The sequence below is a fragment of the Taudactylus pleione genome, unplaced genomic scaffold (genome assembly GCF_031769625.1).
Source record: "Taudactylus pleione unplaced genomic scaffold, aTauple2 ptg000967l, whole genome shotgun sequence".
Taxonomy (NCBI): domain Eukaryota; kingdom Metazoa; phylum Chordata; class Amphibia; order Anura; family Myobatrachidae; genus Taudactylus; species Taudactylus pleione.
The window spans coordinates 4,874,923-4,892,695 of NW_028285368.1; the positions used below are offsets into that span (position 1 = coordinate 4,874,923).

Below are 17,773 nucleotides of genomic sequence, written 5' to 3' on the forward strand. Positions count from 1 at the left end.
GGATTAGGGTTAGGCACTTGGGGGGGAAGTTAGGGTTAGGCACCCCTAAGGAGGGTTAGGGTTAGGGGGGTTAGGTTAGTGGATACTTACCTATCCACGATCGAGATTTCCAGCGCTGTCGGGCTTCCGCTGCGTCGCACTCGGCTTCTGTCGGGCTGCCGCTGACGGGAATTGAACCGCCGGCCATGCGGCCGATGGTATTTCATACCAATTCCGTGTGAAACAATCACCTCTTCACTCGGGTCTATTCATCATTACACAATTATCAATCATTATGCCTCATTAACTACAGTATCACTTCCAAAAAAGCTTTTCTTTCTGCGGAGTCAGCGTTTCGGAATTGTGATAGTTTTCCCCTTTGTCTATGCTGTCTCCCCTATCCCAGCCCGCAGCCTGTGCCCCGTGTCTCCCCTCTCCCAGTCCACATCCTCTGCCTCTATCCTCTCCCTGTCCTTCACCTGTTTTGGACCATTGTTGTGCTCATCTGTTATATGACTGGCTCTTGGGATGTAGTGTATTAAGTTGACCTTCAAAAAGTTGACATGTTAACACTCACAAAGTCAAATAATGTCGATATTGCCAGAATGTTAGACATTGTGAATGTCAACAAGTCAATAACATGATTTCTAAAAGCACTTTTCATGTAACACTAACCCTAAGCTATGAAAATGCACCTAGTAAACTATTCTCTATTCAGTTATATTTTGTTATTTTTATACACCAATTTGGTGGCCATAAAATGCCACTTTGCTCTCTTGTGTTCCAGTGACTGTCCTTGGAGAGGTATTTCTAGAAAGCAATAAGTATTCATAGCGCATGCTTTAAGACTGAAAATTAATTGGAATAAGAACAGTAAATGAGCATATACAGTAGTTTATTAGTTTTAAAAGATCACAAGTTCTCTTGCATTTGTCGACAGTTGTTATTCTTTATTCACCGTTGAAAAGCACTGTGTAAGATGTGCAGTATATGAAAAAAGGCCAATCACTTAATTTTATTTGAACTGTACATATATGTATTGCAAATGGAGTGTGAACGTTAAGATTTTATTGCTTTACTTTTGTTACATCTAAAAGAAATGTCCAGTGTAATATAAAAATGACAATGATATACACAAAGTAAAATAAAAGTATGTAATTTAATGTGTAGAGACACTATGCCCCATAAAAACCAAGGTTTATTTACTGATCTTTATTTATTATAGGGACAATAGCTTTTTAAAATGTTTCTCTAGCCATTTTACATTCTCCCACATGTTTTTGCCCATGACAATAACAAGCCCATAAAGTATAGAGGAAAAAGGGGGAGTGGGGGAGGCTTGGACTGCACACCTTATTTTTAAACGAGTGTTACCATGCTGAGACCTGTGTAGTACCATGCATTTAACATGAAGTATAAATGAGGTTCTTAGCACGTTTTGCTATCTACATAAGAATGGGCACTATTATGGTAAGTCCTAGATTAATTTTGTTAGTATTAAACATGTTAGAGACCCCTCTGATGGGGTTCACAGTGACTTGGTAGGTGGGTATGCATTTTGGCCACACATGTGCTAAGAACCTCATTTATACTCCAGGTTAATTGTGGAGTCTATCATAACTATTTTGACTCTCAGTATTCTTAGTACTTTGAGTGTGCACCTACATCTTATTTTTCCCGCAAAGCCCATAAATTATGGTAGCTTTGCTGGATTTAGACTATACAGTATTGAGCTACAATGATATATACCTAAAGTAACTATCATTTGTGTAGTGTATATGGTCTCCTAAAGGGAACTAAACCTAGTAACCAAGTTTAGTTACTTGAGAGCTCTGCTAATGACATTTACATACATACAACTCTTAAGATTTAGAATATGGGTATGAACATTTTTCCAGATTATGCATGCGTGAAACCAAGAACACATTTTAGTAAGGAAATTGTTCTGAATATTTTTGGAAAAAATTCCCCATTGTAATATATTTTAAGCAACAAATTTGTGTGCATATATTCACGTTCTACATTTTTACCACTAGTATGGGAATAATCAATACCCCATTTTAGATCTTCAGTTATTCACTTTCATTGCATTTTATATTGCATTCTTTTCTGTCTTCTTTCTGTAACTATATGACCCTTAAAACCAGATGGATAACATATTGTTATAAAACCTAAAGGTTAATTAAAATAGCCAACAACCATTAATTGCAGAGCTCACATAAGTCACAAAATTGATTTTTATTATACTGTTATAAAAATTAAATTTAACAAAAAAAACTTTTGATTTTGCAAAGGCAGGAAGTAATCTAAAAACAGAAGCAAATAAGTCGTTGATATGACAAATATATAAAACTTTTGCGACTCTGGATTACTTCCACCTACACATGAAGAACATACAACAGTCAAGTGCTAATTGTTTGTTCTTGGAAAGCTTACATCGTAAACAATGACAGATTTAACCTCTCCAGTACTTAACACAAGTGAGCACATTATGTATTTTTTAATCTCTATGTAATAATACATTTTAAAGTAATACAACGGATGAATCGTACAAAATACATATTTTATATATTTTTTTAATGTAGTTTAAGAATAATTTAAATATATTCTACATGAAAATAATAATTTGAATATAAAGACAATAGATCATGCTCCGTTATTAACTGTCTTTTTATGTGGATAACTTTTTTTTTTCATTTAACGAGAGGCTACAGTTTATACAATAAAAAGCCAAAAAAATGCAAATCTGTACAATGCATCAGCAGTATGAAATGCCAATTTGGAGATGGCCATTTTGAAGTGCAGTGCAGGATACCAACCAGCTCGTTTCAGTCATTTACAGGCTGAACTAACTGCATAGCTTGCATAACAGCTCATAGAGTCTTTAGCCCATTGTTAATCTACTCTTTTAAAATGTGCTTTCCAAAACAGTGCACACCATGCATTTTGTGAATAGTCTTTAACAAGCATGCAAAAACTTTTTTATAAATGTCTTATTATGCATGTAAGTGAGCTGACAAAACATCATACTGTAGATTTGGTTTTATTTAGGAAAATATAACCATTAAGGTGTTTGTATTCCTGATGTCAATGGGCCGAATTCAATTCAGTGCGATGTAGAATAGCCACGGTAGGGAGCTCCTGCAGCTATTCAATTCAACGCGCTGTTATCGATGTCGGGAATAGGTTAAGTCTGAGAATGCCAGTTATCGCAACTTAACCATGGTGTGAAGGTGTGGAAACCGGCATTCTCTGACTAAAGTGCCGGGTGCACGGCTGTTAGCGCTGCGCTAAACCTGCAAACAGCTGCGTGCCCTGCCCTTTTGTCAGATTTCTCCTCTCATCCCCAGTAGGGTGCATGAAGAAATCCTTTAGCCACCCAAACAGCGTGGTGTATTGAATAGCTGCGGGAGCTCCCTCCTGCGACTACTCAACATCGCACTGAATTGAATTCGGCCCAATGTGGCTTAGTAAATATAGCTGCACTATTTATTACCAAAATCTCCTTTTTTTGGCTGTCAGAAGGGCACATTTGATAGGCACTTCTGCGTTAAACAATCTAAAATAATTTCTAATATAGTAGACTGATATAAACATATGTGTTTCAAATAACTAAGAACATTAGTTAAACTAGTTATAATTTACAGTTGTTTTCTAAATTAATTTAGAAAATGTTAATATTGTATGAGCATTAACTCAATGATTACAATATCATGAGTCTCAGACATTGCATTTAAAGTCTCTTTTAAGGCATGATAATAGTTACTGGTGAATATGATAATTCATTTATGAAGCACTGAAAAGCACAATTAAGGATAATGTAATGGCTGCTTTTCTTACAAAGCATTTTAGTTACACAGAGGAGACTGATCCAGAGAGCCAATCAGATTGTCATAATGTGATTTTACCCTGAGGTTAAATTATCAGATACATCTACCTGATTCTGAGTCTCACGCCAAGTGGCTGCACTCACAGGCTGCTATAGCAGTCAGATTCACTACCTTATGCTAATAGAAGTACGCATACGTGTTCATGCGTACAGTCAAACCGTCCACTGTTTTTCGCAGCCGTCATCATTAGTATCGGCAATGACACCTACCCCATGCTGGGTCCAGAAGATCCATCAGAAACGGGCGCCCCGACTGCATGTGAACAACTCATAATAGCATGGTACACTGGCTATGTGCTCAACACACTCCTACGTCATAGATCTCTTCTAGCTGCTCAGTTCACACCAAGAAACACCCACTTCACAGAGTACTGGCCGCGCATGGAGCCTCCCTCATGGTATGTATATATGCATATGTATGTAAATCACTAAATGTGTCTTCATTTGAATTTGAGTGCAACTCAGAATCAGATGATATATATACATACACACTCACACAAAGAGAGCGAGATTGTTGATGTTTTCTTGTTGTCAATATGTAATTTGTTATGTAGACAATTGTAGTTGCTGAGCCTTCCTGACATATAATAAAGCTACTTGTTACAGCTTATTTTTGTATTTTATTTAAGGACTCTAACACAGTGTGGAGAGCTGCTAATACAATATGTGTTAATAGTATACACTGTATACTCTCAAGTAGTGTTGAATGCAATTTGTGTAAAAAATAAAAAAGTAATAAGATGCAGATAACAAAAATGATGTAATTATGTGTATGCTGAGTATACGTCCAGCTCTGCAACAGTAACATAAGAAAAGGTGACATTTAAATAATTAGAGACAAATATACAAAATAAATGAACAAATTAAATGTAATTAAATTCAAACATCTGCTGTCTTCTATAAAAATCAAACAGGACTATTTTTAACTGCTGTGGTCCGAGTACAAATAATTTTCTTTTTAGTTGGGCCTGATCATTCCTCTTTTAATGCATTTTTTATTGGTATGCGACTAGTGTACTCAAAAGCTAATGTATATGTATATTTACACACACAAAAAGGAGGGATACTTTTTTGCACAATACAGCCAACTGAGTGACTATAGGCTCTCCAGAATCCAAGAATAGTTTGTCCAATGAGTGCTATATCTTGGTTTCTGTGACCTCTGGAAATTAGCAAGGTACTGAGGTATTGCACTAGGTAGAACTGGGATTTGAATCAGGCTATATATGCAGAATATCCATAAACTGAAAGGAAACCAGTTTACCATTTAAAAAGCAGCACTTTAATTCTCATTATTGACACTGTCACTGTTACCTGGCAGCATCCGTGCCCATGAAATATTTTAGACCAATGACCTGCTTCTCAGTTATGTAAAATCTCACAGGATACTCTTAGCAGGGTTGATGCTTTAAAACCATACTGCATATACATGTAAAAATAGAAACCATTAGACTACAGTAACTATTTCAGGATGATTAAAAAAAAAAAAGAAGAAGAAAGATTAGCAGTATAACAGTCAAGCAGAGAAATATCCCAGAAGAGGGATGAACAGGTCAGAGAATGGAGGAATCCCATATGTGTGCTGTTTATTCATCCTGACCAATCAACCAATGACACCTACTAATATTGGCATCTTTACAGTCTTCAAAGTTCTCTTCGTTGAGCCTGAATAGTAATAACTTTCTTGTTAAGATTTTTGGCTCACTTCTAGTAATTGATGAGTTTATATCAAAGCACTTAATACATTCTAAATCATTAGTAGTCTGTTCTCCACTGGTTCGCAAATGAGACCTATGGTTGTTCTATGGCATTTATTTAGCCAAGTGTTAGATGCCCTTAAATATTTGGTGCTCACCTTTTTTTTATATAGATAAGAACCTTTAATGGATATACTCTGCAAACCCTTTTGGATTGAAAAGCCATTATTATGCTATTAAAACATAAAATTACATTTAAAACACAGGCCAAAAAATGAAGGATAAACAGTGCGTGTAGCATTGCTACGTCTCCATAACCGATATTTATACACAAAATAAAGTTAAATGTTTTTGGAGACAATCTTCAGTGTTACATTCTTGGGTCTGTAGGTAGTGGACTATAGTCAATAGGTGACTGCACTGTTCCGAACATTCTTGATTTCTAACTCAAGTTGGCGGATCTGAATATCTCTTTGGTTCAATTGATCACGCAATTTACGGATTTCTTCCTGCTGCTTGTAGAACATCTGCAACAACTGCACAATAAAAGAAAGAAAATAGTACTTGAAGACAATATGAGTACAATAACATATATGATCCTTCATTAGAGTTTCTGCTTTGTCTTTTTTAGAAAACAATGTGGTAACTTACATTACCATGAGCCCAGGCAAAAAAAAAAAATAGGGCTGTGTACAAAAATGTGTAACCCCGAGGTCAGCGAAGAGAGTGAATTGTGGTGCCTTTGCCAGTATTTCTTCGCTGATGCAATGGCAACTCGTCCACTTCACGGCTAATTGGATTGAGCACTATGAATCCATTACAGCCTGTGCTCTGACTGTACTTTGTTGCAATTGCACTATGCTCACTAAGGCTGCATGGAAATAACTACACACCCCAAAATAATGACATAATATAAATATTTTTATATAAAGTGTACCAATCCCCTATCATGATTTATAGGTGTATAGATGCAAACATTTGCTAAGTCAATAAAGTTGCAGGGAACACTAGGTTTTATTTGACAACAAACATTAATCAAGCTATAAATTGTAAATAATTAGCTAATTAAACAAAAGAGGTTGTTAAAAAGCAGATATATAGTTTAGTGTGTGGAATTTTCAGGAGATTGTTTTGTGCAAGATACACACAGGTCACATCATGTGCCCCTAAGAGCTTTAGTTACATGACAGTGGTTGCAAGTATTAGGCGGGCAGCAATTTCAGAGGAATTTCCAAAATTCTAGGTATATTTGATTGCAAATGTCTGAATATGTGGTAATCACATTGAATGTAGATGCATACAGATAAATGAATAACTGGTTCCAATAGATGGCCTTATCAGAGATGTACATTCAACCAATGGTTTGTGTACATCTCCGATGGTGGAAGGACTGCGCATGTGCAGAATGAGTCCTGCGTTGTTGTTTGGAGGCAGGGATGGGGCAGCGTTTCCATTAATCGGGGTTTTTCGGCCCTGTTTTCTGGGATTGCCGAGGCCAATGTCTGCATCTTCCGACGCAGAGTTACTGGCTTACTCAGATGGTCGATGCTGCTAACATTGCGACCGATGATCGTGATGTTGATCTGATCCTGTGTCTTCGGAATGCAGTCATCAGATCTGAGATGCTGGCAGGAGGTGTCTTTTTCCTACAGAAGATTTTTGGGCAGCAGCTGCTATGGAAAATCATCCATATCTAGATTAGGCCCAGAGTCATCAGTAACACAAACAGTAGTTGATGTGTGCTTTCTATCTAGCTCCCTTATTTATAACAACGAAACACAGAAATGACTTAGTTGTAGAGTGGTGTGCAACGTTAGTGGGACTAAGTATAGCAAAAGCTGCATGGTGAGCATTGCTGAAGGGATAGCAGCTTGCATTATATCCTAAGCTGTAGCTGTGTAGTGTATCTCTTTGAGGTTAGTGTTCTTTATTGTAGAATCTGGTTTGTTAATACTCTCGTATTATAAAGTATTACATGTTCTGGTCACAGTAAAGTTTATCCTACAATATTTAGGTACGTGTTGATGCTTTAACACAGAAACATTTTCTGCAAGAGGTTATGGGCTCAGACACAGCACAACAGAAGACTGCTAACAAACGTACAGTGTATGAGAGTAACTTAGTATTTCAAATGGAGTAAATAAGGAAAAAGATATGGTGTTGTCCAGAGCTCACCTGAGGAAGGTTATTAATATAGAGAGACCAGATGTAAATAACCAAGAATGGGTTAAGAATTACAGATAGGCACAAGCAACCCTAAGCTTTTATTAGTTGATGATGACCAGATACAGTAATTCTTCTAAAATATGAGACCGGCACAAAAGCTATGAGGAATGAATATTACAGATAATCAATCCAATTTCAACAGTAAGCAGATTCTATTGAGGAAACTTACATGTCTCATATGTTTCCAAGGAAAGGCGGTGCGGTGAAGGGTCATATACATTGACTGCTAGAAACAGTGGGCCTGATTCATTTTGGATCGCAACTGCGATTGCAATAATGATTACGCGCGCAGTATCACTGCGAAGGAATGCTAATCCATTGCAATCGCTATACTGTCGCAGCACAACATAAGGACGCTCACTTTACCTTACACACATCCATAATGTTTAGCAAGACTGCAAAACCATCGGTACAATAGAGTACCATTGCAGCCTCACGCACACTTCAACAAGCCCTGACCTTACTCAGAAATTGCTAACAATCACGCACGCTGCCAGCTCTCAGGCTGCGTATGGCATCGTAGTGGATAATTTATGCACGCCCCTACAACGGCGTTGAAATGCACTGGCATGCCTGCGTTTGGCCGACCCCCCCCCCCCCCCCACAAATGTCACTTCCTGTCAATCACTCTGCAATGGGTCTGAGTAGTCATTGTGATCGCAGTCCCGATCGCAATAGCTAGTTCGCACACTGCGATGCATACGCATGTGCAACAATCGGCCGATTGCATGCATATTAGCAACTGCGATCCTTGCTGAATCAGGCCCAGTAACACAACTTCAGTCATTAAGTGAAGACATAGTGGTAAGATTTACTAAAGCTTCTAAAACAGACAAGTGGTAGAGTTGCCCATAGCAACCAATAAGATTGTGTCTGTCATTTTCAAGAATGAAACAGAAAAATTATTGCTAGTATCTGATTGGTTGCTATGGGCAACACCTTTTACTTTTCTGTTTTTAGAAGCAATAGTACATCTACCACATAAAGTGTAATCACGTGACTAGCACATTTTGTGGTGTTCATCTGACACATAGAGCAAGATTCAATTAACACGCTAGCTGCCATCAAAACTGCTTCTGACAGCTTTGTGGGGTGCATCTCTAGCCGAATTGTTCATGAAGCTACGGAGGTGGGGAACAGAAATCAGACTACTGTAATTGTGCTTACTTGCACAGCGCAATCTTGTGTCTAATTGAATTTTCCCTAAATAGTGCACTGAGTAACGCACTGGAGACAAGACTTGAAAAGGGGCGATTTAGTTGTTTGCTTCCGCAGCTATTTCTTTTGGGTGCCTGATGGAGCAATTACACTTTTGCTCCATTCGGGTGCGAATAGCCGTTGGAGGAAACATTTCTGCTCGCCACTTCACGATTGCTAGTAGGAGGAGTCATGTTGAATAAGCTACAGTGTGATACACAACTTTCACACACAGTATTAGTCCAGGGTGTGCAAGGTATTCAAAGGCAAACCTATTTACATCCATATGATAGGGAATATATATTGTAAGCTCCATTGGGACAGGAACTAATGGAAATGACTAAATATTCTCTGTAAAGAGCTGTGTAATATATGTGTGCTGTTTAAATATGTTAATAAAAAAATACCTGTGAACCTAAATATAAAACAATGAATGTAAAATAAAAAAAATAACTTACACACACTGAACGCCAATATCTTCTCAGGTTACCAGGAAACCTACATTAAAGATACAGACAATAACAGTTTTTATTCTCCAACTCAACGCATTGTCTGAAAAGTAGGGGTGAGCGGGTTCGGATTTCTGAAATCCGAACCCCCCCGATCCGAGGCCGATCCGAGTCAGGCTCAACTTTTCCCGCCTGACTCTGATCTGAAATCGAGGCAAAACGTCATCATCCCGCCTTCCGGGTCTCGCGGGTTTTCGATTCTATATAAGGTACCCGCGTCGGCGCCATTTTCTCACTCGGCTATGGACAGTGAAGAGGGAGGGTGGGAGTTAGGGCTGGCTGGGTAGTGTAGTGTTGTGCTGCTGTTGTCCATAGGGGCTGTGTCCACTCCTCCCGTCCAAAGTCCATAGGGGCTGGCTGGACTGTGTTGTGCAGTCAGTTGTCCATAGGGGCTGTGTCCACTCTAAAGTCCTGTGCAGTCTTCCAGTCCTAAAGGGGTGCTGTAGTGTTGTCCAGGGGGTGCTCTGTCCATCAGGAATGCTCCCCCCAAGTGCAAAAAAAATAAATATTTTTTCTGTGTTTGTGAATTGTGTGCGCAGTAGCCGCATGTGTATCAACAAAATAGCGCCAAGCGTGCGCCTGTGTCATAGGTAAAGGGTCAGCTGGCTTGACCGTTAAAGGGTGCTGTAACCCACAAAGTGCACTAGTCTCCAACAAAAATAAAAAATAATTTTTTGTGTTTGGGTGCGCCTTAGCCGCACATATATATCAATATAACATAAATGGAGGACCAAACTTTCTCCGATAAAAATAAAATAGGGAAAGATCAAGAACCACTTCCTCCTAGTGCTGAAGCTGCTGCCACTAGTCATGACATAGACTATAACATGCCATCAACGTCGTCTGCCAAGGCCGATGCCCAATGTCATAGTAGAGGGCACATACAATCCCAAATGACAAAGTTCAGGAAAATGACCTTAAAAAAACATTTAAATAATCTGAGGAGAAACGTAAACTTGCCAATATGCCATTTACGACACGGAGTGGCAAGGAACGGCTAAGGTCTATCCCTATGTTCATGACTAGTGGTTCAGCTTCACATGACGATGGAAGCCCTCATCCCGCTAAAAAAATCAAACGAGTTAAGTTGGCAAAAGCACAGCGAAGAACTGTGCGTTCTAAGAAGATATCACAAATCCCCTAGGAGAGTCCAAGTGTGGTGGCGGTTGCGATGCCTGACCTTCCCAGCACTGGACGGGAAGAGGTGGCTCTTTCCACCATTTGCACGCCCTCTGCAAGTGCTGAAAGGAGCACCCACAGTCCACTTGCTGATATGCAAATTGAAGATGTCACTGTTGAAGTACAACAGGATGAGGATACTGGTGTAGCTGGCGCTGAGGAGGAAGTTGGCGAGGAGGATTCTGATGGTGATGTGGTTTGTTTAAATCAGGCTGCGGGGGAGACAGTTGTTATCCGTGGGATGAAAAAACCCATCACGGTCATGCCTGGGCAAAAGACCAAACATTCCACCTCTTTGGTCTGGCAATATTTCTATCCAAATCCGGACAACAACTGTCTTGCCATATGTACCATATGTAAAGGTGAAATAAGTAGGGATAGGGATGTTAACCACCTAGGAACAGGATATCCTCCCTTATACGTCACCTGCAGCGCGTTCATAAAAAGTTACTGTCAAGTTCAGAAACTTTGGCTAAGACCGTAAGCAGTCCAGGGACACCTAAATCCCTTTGTCCTGTTGTATCTAAACGCCTGCAAACCACACTGTCAACTCCCTCCTCGTCAATTTCCTCCTTAGCCAGGATCGGAAGTAGTCCTGCAGGCCATGTCACTGGCATGACTGACTCTCCTATCCGGGATTCGTCCGGAGGATCCTGCGTTGCTACGCCTACTGCTGCCGCTGCTGCTGCTGGGAGTCGTTCATCATCCCAGAGAGGAAGTAGGAACACCACTACTTTTACTAAACAATTGACCCTCCAACAGTCCTTAGCGAGGAGGATGAAGTACGACAGCAGTCATCCTGAAGCAAAACGTATAACTGAGGCCTTGACTGCTATTTTGGTGTTAGACGTGCGTCCGGTATCCGCCATTAGTGCAGTGGGATTTAGACAATTGATGGAGGTAGTGTGTCCCTGGTTCCAAATCCCATCTAGATTCCACTTCACTAGGCAGGCGATACCGAGACTGTACAGAAACGTCAGAAAAAGTGTCCTCAGTGTCCTGAAAAATGCGGTTGTACCCAATGTCCACTTAACCAAGGACATGTGGACAAGTGGAACAGAGCAGACTAAGGACTATATGACTGTGACAGCCCACTCGGTAGATGTATCACCTTACGCAGCAACACCAGCAGCGTCACCAGTAGCAGCATCTCAGAAACGCCAGCTCGTTCCAAGGCAGGCTACGCTGTGTATCACCGGTTTCAGTAAGAGGCACACCGCCGACAACCTCTTAGAGAAACTGAGGGAAATCATCGCCCAGTGGCTTACTCCACTTAAACTCTCCTGGGGATTTGTGATATCTGACAATGCCACCAATATTGTGCGGGCATTACATCTGAGCAAATTCCAGCACGTCCCATGTTTTGCTCACACAATAAACTTGGTGGTGCAGAATTTTCTGAAAAGCGACAGGGGCGTGCAGGAGACGCTTTGGGTGGCCCGAAAAATTTCTGGCCACTTTCGCCATTCAGTGACTCCGTGCCGAAGACTGGAGCGCCAGCAAACACTCTTGAACCTGCCCCGCCATCACCTGAAGCAAGAGGTTGTGACGCGGTGGAACTCAACCCTCTATATGCTTCAGAGGATGGAGGAGCAGCAAAAGGCCATTCAAGCCTATACATCCACCTATGACATAGGCAAAGGAGGGGGTATGCACCTGACTCAAGCACAGTGGAGAATGATTTCCGTGTTGTGCAAGGTTCTCCAGCCCTTCGACCTTGCCACACGTGAAGTCAGTTCAGACACTGCCAGCTTGAGTCAGGTCATTCCCCTCATCAGGCTTTTGCAGAAGCAGCTGGAGAAAGTGAAGGAGAAGCTAAGACGGAGCGAATCCGCTCGGCATGTGGGACTTGTGGATGAAGCCCTTCATTCGCTTTGCCAGGATTCCAGGGTGGTCAATCTGTTGAAATCAGACCACTACATTTTGGCCACTGTGCTCGATTCTAGGTTTAAAGCCTATGTGGTGTCTCTCTTTCCGGCCGACACAAGCCTGCAGAGGTGCAAAGACCTGCTGGTGAAAACACTGTCAGCTGAAGCGGAACGTGACACGTCAACAGCTCCTTCTTCATTTTCTCCCGCAACTGGGGCTGCCAGGAAACAACTTAGGTATCCTAAGCAGCCCGCTGGCGGTGATTCAGGGCAGGCAGGACCAAGTTTGGACATCTGCTCCGGACTGAAGGACCTGGCAACAATTTCTGACATGTCTACTGTCACTGCATATGATACTGTCACCATTGACAGAATTGTGGAGGATTACATTGGTGACAGCATCCAAGTAGGCATGTCAGACAGTCCGTACCTGTACTGGCAGGAAAAAGAGGCAATTTGGAGGCCCCTGTACAAACTGGCTCTATTTTACCTGAGTTGCCCCCCCTCCAGTGTGTACTCCGAAAGAGTGTTTAGTGCAGCCGGGAACCTTGTCAGCGAAAGGCATAGGAGGTTGCTTCCACAAAATGTGGAGAAGATGATGTTCATAAAAATGAATTATCAACTCTTCCAGGGAGACCAGCCTCCAGAACGTACAGAGGGACCTGTGGTGGTGGATGAGGAGGATGAGGATGACATCTTGCCTCCGTAGAACCAGTTTGTGCAGGGACAGATTAATTGCCAGCTTGTTTTGTGGGGGCCCAAACGAACCAATCATTTCAGCCACAGTCGTGTGGCAGACCCTAACGCTGAAATGATTGGTTTGTTAAAGTGTGCATGTCCTGTTTATACAACATAAGGGTGGGTGTGAGGGCCCAAGGACAATTCCATCTTGCACCTCTTTTTTTTCTTTGAATTATGTACTGTTTGGGGCCTAGTCTTTCAAACTGCCATCCTGTCTGCCACTGCAGTGTCACTCCTAGATGGACCACGTGTTTGTGCCGCCCACTCGTGTCGCTTAGCATAGTCATCCAGCTACCTCGGTGCAACCTTTTGGATATAAAAACACTATTGTGAGGTGTGAGGTGTTCAGAATAGACTGGAAATGAGTGGAAATTAAGGTTATTTAGGTTAATAATAGCATAGGAGCAGAAAAACTCACAAATTCTGTGATTTTAGCTGTTTTTATGCTTTTTTTTCAAAAAAATACAGATCCAAAACACAAAACCCAGAACCCAAAACACGGAAGGGTGGTTTTGGCAAAACCAATCCAGATCCAAAACACGAAGAAAGATCCAGATCCAAAACATGAAAAGTGGCTGGTGCACACCCCTACTGAAAAGTCTTGTATATGAAATGAGCCTTACCTCATTCTCTGTCTTAGGTGGTGGACATTCAAACAGGTCCAATCCATTGGAGATAAAAGAGTTTTTAGAGTCTTGTAACCTCCCAGAGGCTTTCCTCCTCCCCCTGTCTTCTCTAATGATCTCTGTTTTGTACTCTATCTCCCATAGGGTCTTTGCAGATGGCTTTTCTTCATATATTTTCTTTGGCTGGTTATCAGGCAGCTTGGGTTCCTCATCACGATGAATTATCTGAGAGAGGGAAGGTTTTGATCCAGGCTTTAAAGATACCAAAAGAGGACCTACAATGAATACAAATATAATTTAATTGTTTTTTTTCACAGTCACAAACAACTAAAACTAATCTAATATTCTTTACAAGGAAAGAGAAATAACGGTATAGATGAATGCAGATAATAAACTATTTCTTCCCCAAGCTACCAGTACAGTCACTTCTAACATCAAAGATAAATTGAGTTTCACAGTGAACACACATTTGTCACTTAACAGCTACTGTAGAGATATAGTAAAAAAAATTCCTGTCGACCTCAAAATAGAAGCTTTATTGCACAAACTGATCACTTACTTGTCACTGTGCTGTGAAACACAAGTGATTTCATTGTACATGGTACATGACATGACAAACATAGGTGCTATTAAAATACACCTGGGATTTAGGCTTTATCCAGAGAGGACATTTTTATTTTTTCAAATGTATGTGTGATGGGTGGAATATGAGCAAAACATGCATGTTAAACTGAAAAATAATAATAATAAATAAATGAAAATAAGGTTGATCATTTTTAGGTGTTTAAAAGGTGAAATAACACATTTTTAAAAAACTACTGTACAAGTTATTTAAATGGAGCCCATTGATAAAAATTGTTCCTTGTCCTGTACAGTGTCAAAGGCTCAATATATACAGTAGATCCAAATCTTCATTACTAAAAACAGAATACTTTGCATTTCATTTTGACCAACTAAGATATGGATGTATTAAGCCATTGTAGGTAAGGGAGGCTGCGAAAATAATACAGCAAATATCTGTCGGCAATCTACTGTTACATATGCTGGGCATACACGATAAACTGCTGTGTGTGCGGCTGACAGATGCTAAAATATCATTCGGTTGGGCAGACTGGATCGTCCAGCATGTCCGTCCGATGCAATATTTTGTAAGCTAAAAAACAGCTACATCGGGCAGTGTATGCCCAGCTGCGGCCGACCAAAAGACTTTTCCCCTGTTCCTTTACAGGAAAAGAACGGGCAAATGTCTCCTCCCCAAGCAAGGGGGGCACAGATATTGGGGCCAATACACTGTGAGATGTCTCAGTGTATGCATGTGATATCTGCAGGGTGTCAGGCTGCCAGATAAAATGTCTGTCGGTCTGACAGGCATTTTATCTGCCAGTGTATGCCCAGCATTAGGAATAATGTGTACTTTGGAAGCCCAAGTTACAGTATATAACAATAGGAGGAGTAGAAAACTACTGTCTAGAAGGAAGAATTTGTGTAATGCTCCCTCAGGTTACTTTAACAGGAAGTACATTTACTAAAGATCTTTTTTTTTTATCAAAGCTACTGGTACACTGCAGCTTTCAGGGATTGATAAAAAAAAAAAAGAAAATACTATAATTGGAGAATTCAGGCTTGGTTTGCATGTATTTTTGCCCTTTTAATCCAGCCCTCAAAGCCACAGTGAATCAGCGGCTTTCTAAAACCATCTGTAATAAATGTACTCCCTAAACTCATTAGGGGACAGTAAACGAAAGAAAGAGGCACTCTCTGAGAATTGTCAACACTTAAGACTTAGCTAGACGCATAGAGTCGAGTATATGAAAATTAGATTTGACTTGTGAGATGTACATTATATCAACTTCTGCTGCTTGCCATGTGTGGTCCACAGTCTATGGTTAGTGAGTGAGCATACTCTACAAATCAGCACACGAAAGATAAAGTATACATCTGCTTATTTTATATCACAATTATGGCCCAGTGTGGGTCATTTACTCTTGCTGATGAGAGTGTACATTAGGGGAAATCACAAAAAGAATGACTTTAGATAGGAATATAGAGAAGATTTGTGATAGGTGTATTGAAGATTATGCTGCTCACAGAGGGACAGATTCTTATTTGGGAGCAAAGCAAACAACAAACAAACAACTTTGCACCTTGACAAAACCACGTTGCACTGAAGGTGGGGCAGATGTAAGATGTATAGAGACTTAGATTTGGGAACGGTGTGTCTAAACTCCAATCTAAATTGCAGTGTAAAAATAAAGCTGTGCAGTATTTGTGGGCTACATGTAACTGCAGCCAGTATTTACCCTGCATGCAAAAATAATAAATGTGCATCTGTTGCATTGCCACATGGTGTGTCCAGGTGCAAATAAAGTTATTTATTTAGTTTGCTTGGCTTCCAACTTAGAATCAGTCCCAGAGTAAAGTTACTAGTGAATGGTTAGTGAGAGTGCCTACTGTCAAAATCATGAAGAAGAAATAAGTATAAAGTATATTGCAGGTTTCAGCTTATACAGTATTAGTATCACATATAAGGCAATTCAATAAAGTTTGTTTGGGTTTACATTTAGTAATAGTGCCATAAGAACAAATCAATAAGATAGCAAAAAAGTTAAAGAATGTTGCAGCTTATATAATATTGGTATCATAATGAAAACATGCAATAAAATATGCAATGGCTTGTGGCAGATATAGGGGCATATTTATCACAATCCACATTGCGGATGTGAAAATTCATATCAAGAAAATTTATATTTTGGCTCAAATTTACAATAATGCTCTAGCCGGGAGACTGGCTCCAATAAGAGCCTTTTCCGCCTATCACTGCTTCCTGCTTCGGGTCCTCGGCGCACTTTGCCTACACAGGGCCGTTGGCATCAGTGCATCAGTGAGGGGAGACAGAGAGATCCAGAGGAACTGCAAAAAACTCTATGGTTATTACTAATACGCAGTAGCCTTTGACTGTTAAAAAAACACAGGCCTGGGACACGTGCTCACCCCATTAGGACAAGTCAGCCACTGTGCGGAAGGAACTGAATACTTTGGAACTAATTCCAGTACAGGTAGTGAATTTAACTGATTTAATGGGACTGTGGTACCTTGTTAGAATGGATTACTGGGGAGACTTAAGTATGGCCCAAAGACAAGGTAGAGGTGAATTTTACTATATCGATTTACAAGTCACAATAACTCACTTCAGTAATCCATCCAGCTGAGGAGGTGGGTTCAGTGAAACCTTGAAATGTTGACGCCAGATATAAAATCCAGTTAGACAGCAACTTTATTGGATTAAACCTACTTCCTTTTCTGGTATCCTGATGACAAGTTGACAGTGAAAAGGTCTACAATGAGTAGGTCGACACCAAATGGTCGACATGCAATAGGTTGTCAGGAACAAAAGGACGACTGACAAAATGTTGACTGTGCAAAAGGTCAACAGGTACAAAAAATGGTTAACATGTTTTAGTTTTGTCAATATTTTTACGGTTAGGGTTAGACAGCCTAACCCTAACCCTCCCTAAAGTGCCTAAGGGGACGGTTAGGGTTAGGTACTAGGGGGATGGTTAGGTTTAGGCACTTGGGGGAGGGTTAGGTTTAGGCACTTGGGGGAGGGTTCGGATTAGGCTACGGTTAAGGTTAGGCACTAGGGGGAGGGTTCGGATTAGGCTACGGTTAGGGTTAGGGACTTATGGGAGGGTTCGGATTAGGCTACTGTTAGGGTTAGGCACTAGGGGGAGAGTTCGGATTAGGCTACAGTTAGGTTTAGGCACTAGGGGGAGAGTTAGGATTAATCTTAAATACCCAAAAAATTGTCAACCATTTGTCCCTGTTGACCTTCTGTACCTCTCGACCATTTGCGCTGTATGTA

General features: G+C 40.6%; 1 protein-coding gene across 4 annotated transcripts in view; it reads right to left on the reverse strand.

Moving 5' to 3' along the window:
* Nucleotides 1-917: 917 nt before the first annotated feature.
* CORO2A (coronin 2A) overlaps nt 918-17,773 on the reverse strand; it is a 203,737-nt gene continuing 186,881 nt past the window's right edge. For 2 of the 4 annotated variants that reach the window (XM_088460087.1, XM_088460086.1), the window contains exons 11-12: nt 13,909-14,186; nt 918-6,101 (exon numbers count right to left, since the gene is read on the reverse strand). In XM_088460087.1, coding sequence (XP_088316213.1) covers nt 5,970-6,101; nt 13,909-14,186 — 410 coding nt within the window. In that variant the 3' untranslated portion in view covers nt 918-5,969. Of the gene's footprint in view, nt 6,102-7,199; nt 7,239-9,446; nt 9,487-13,908; nt 14,187-17,773 lie in introns of those variants that run through there. The other 2 variants (XM_088460089.1, XM_088460088.1) reach the window with 2 other exon arrangements.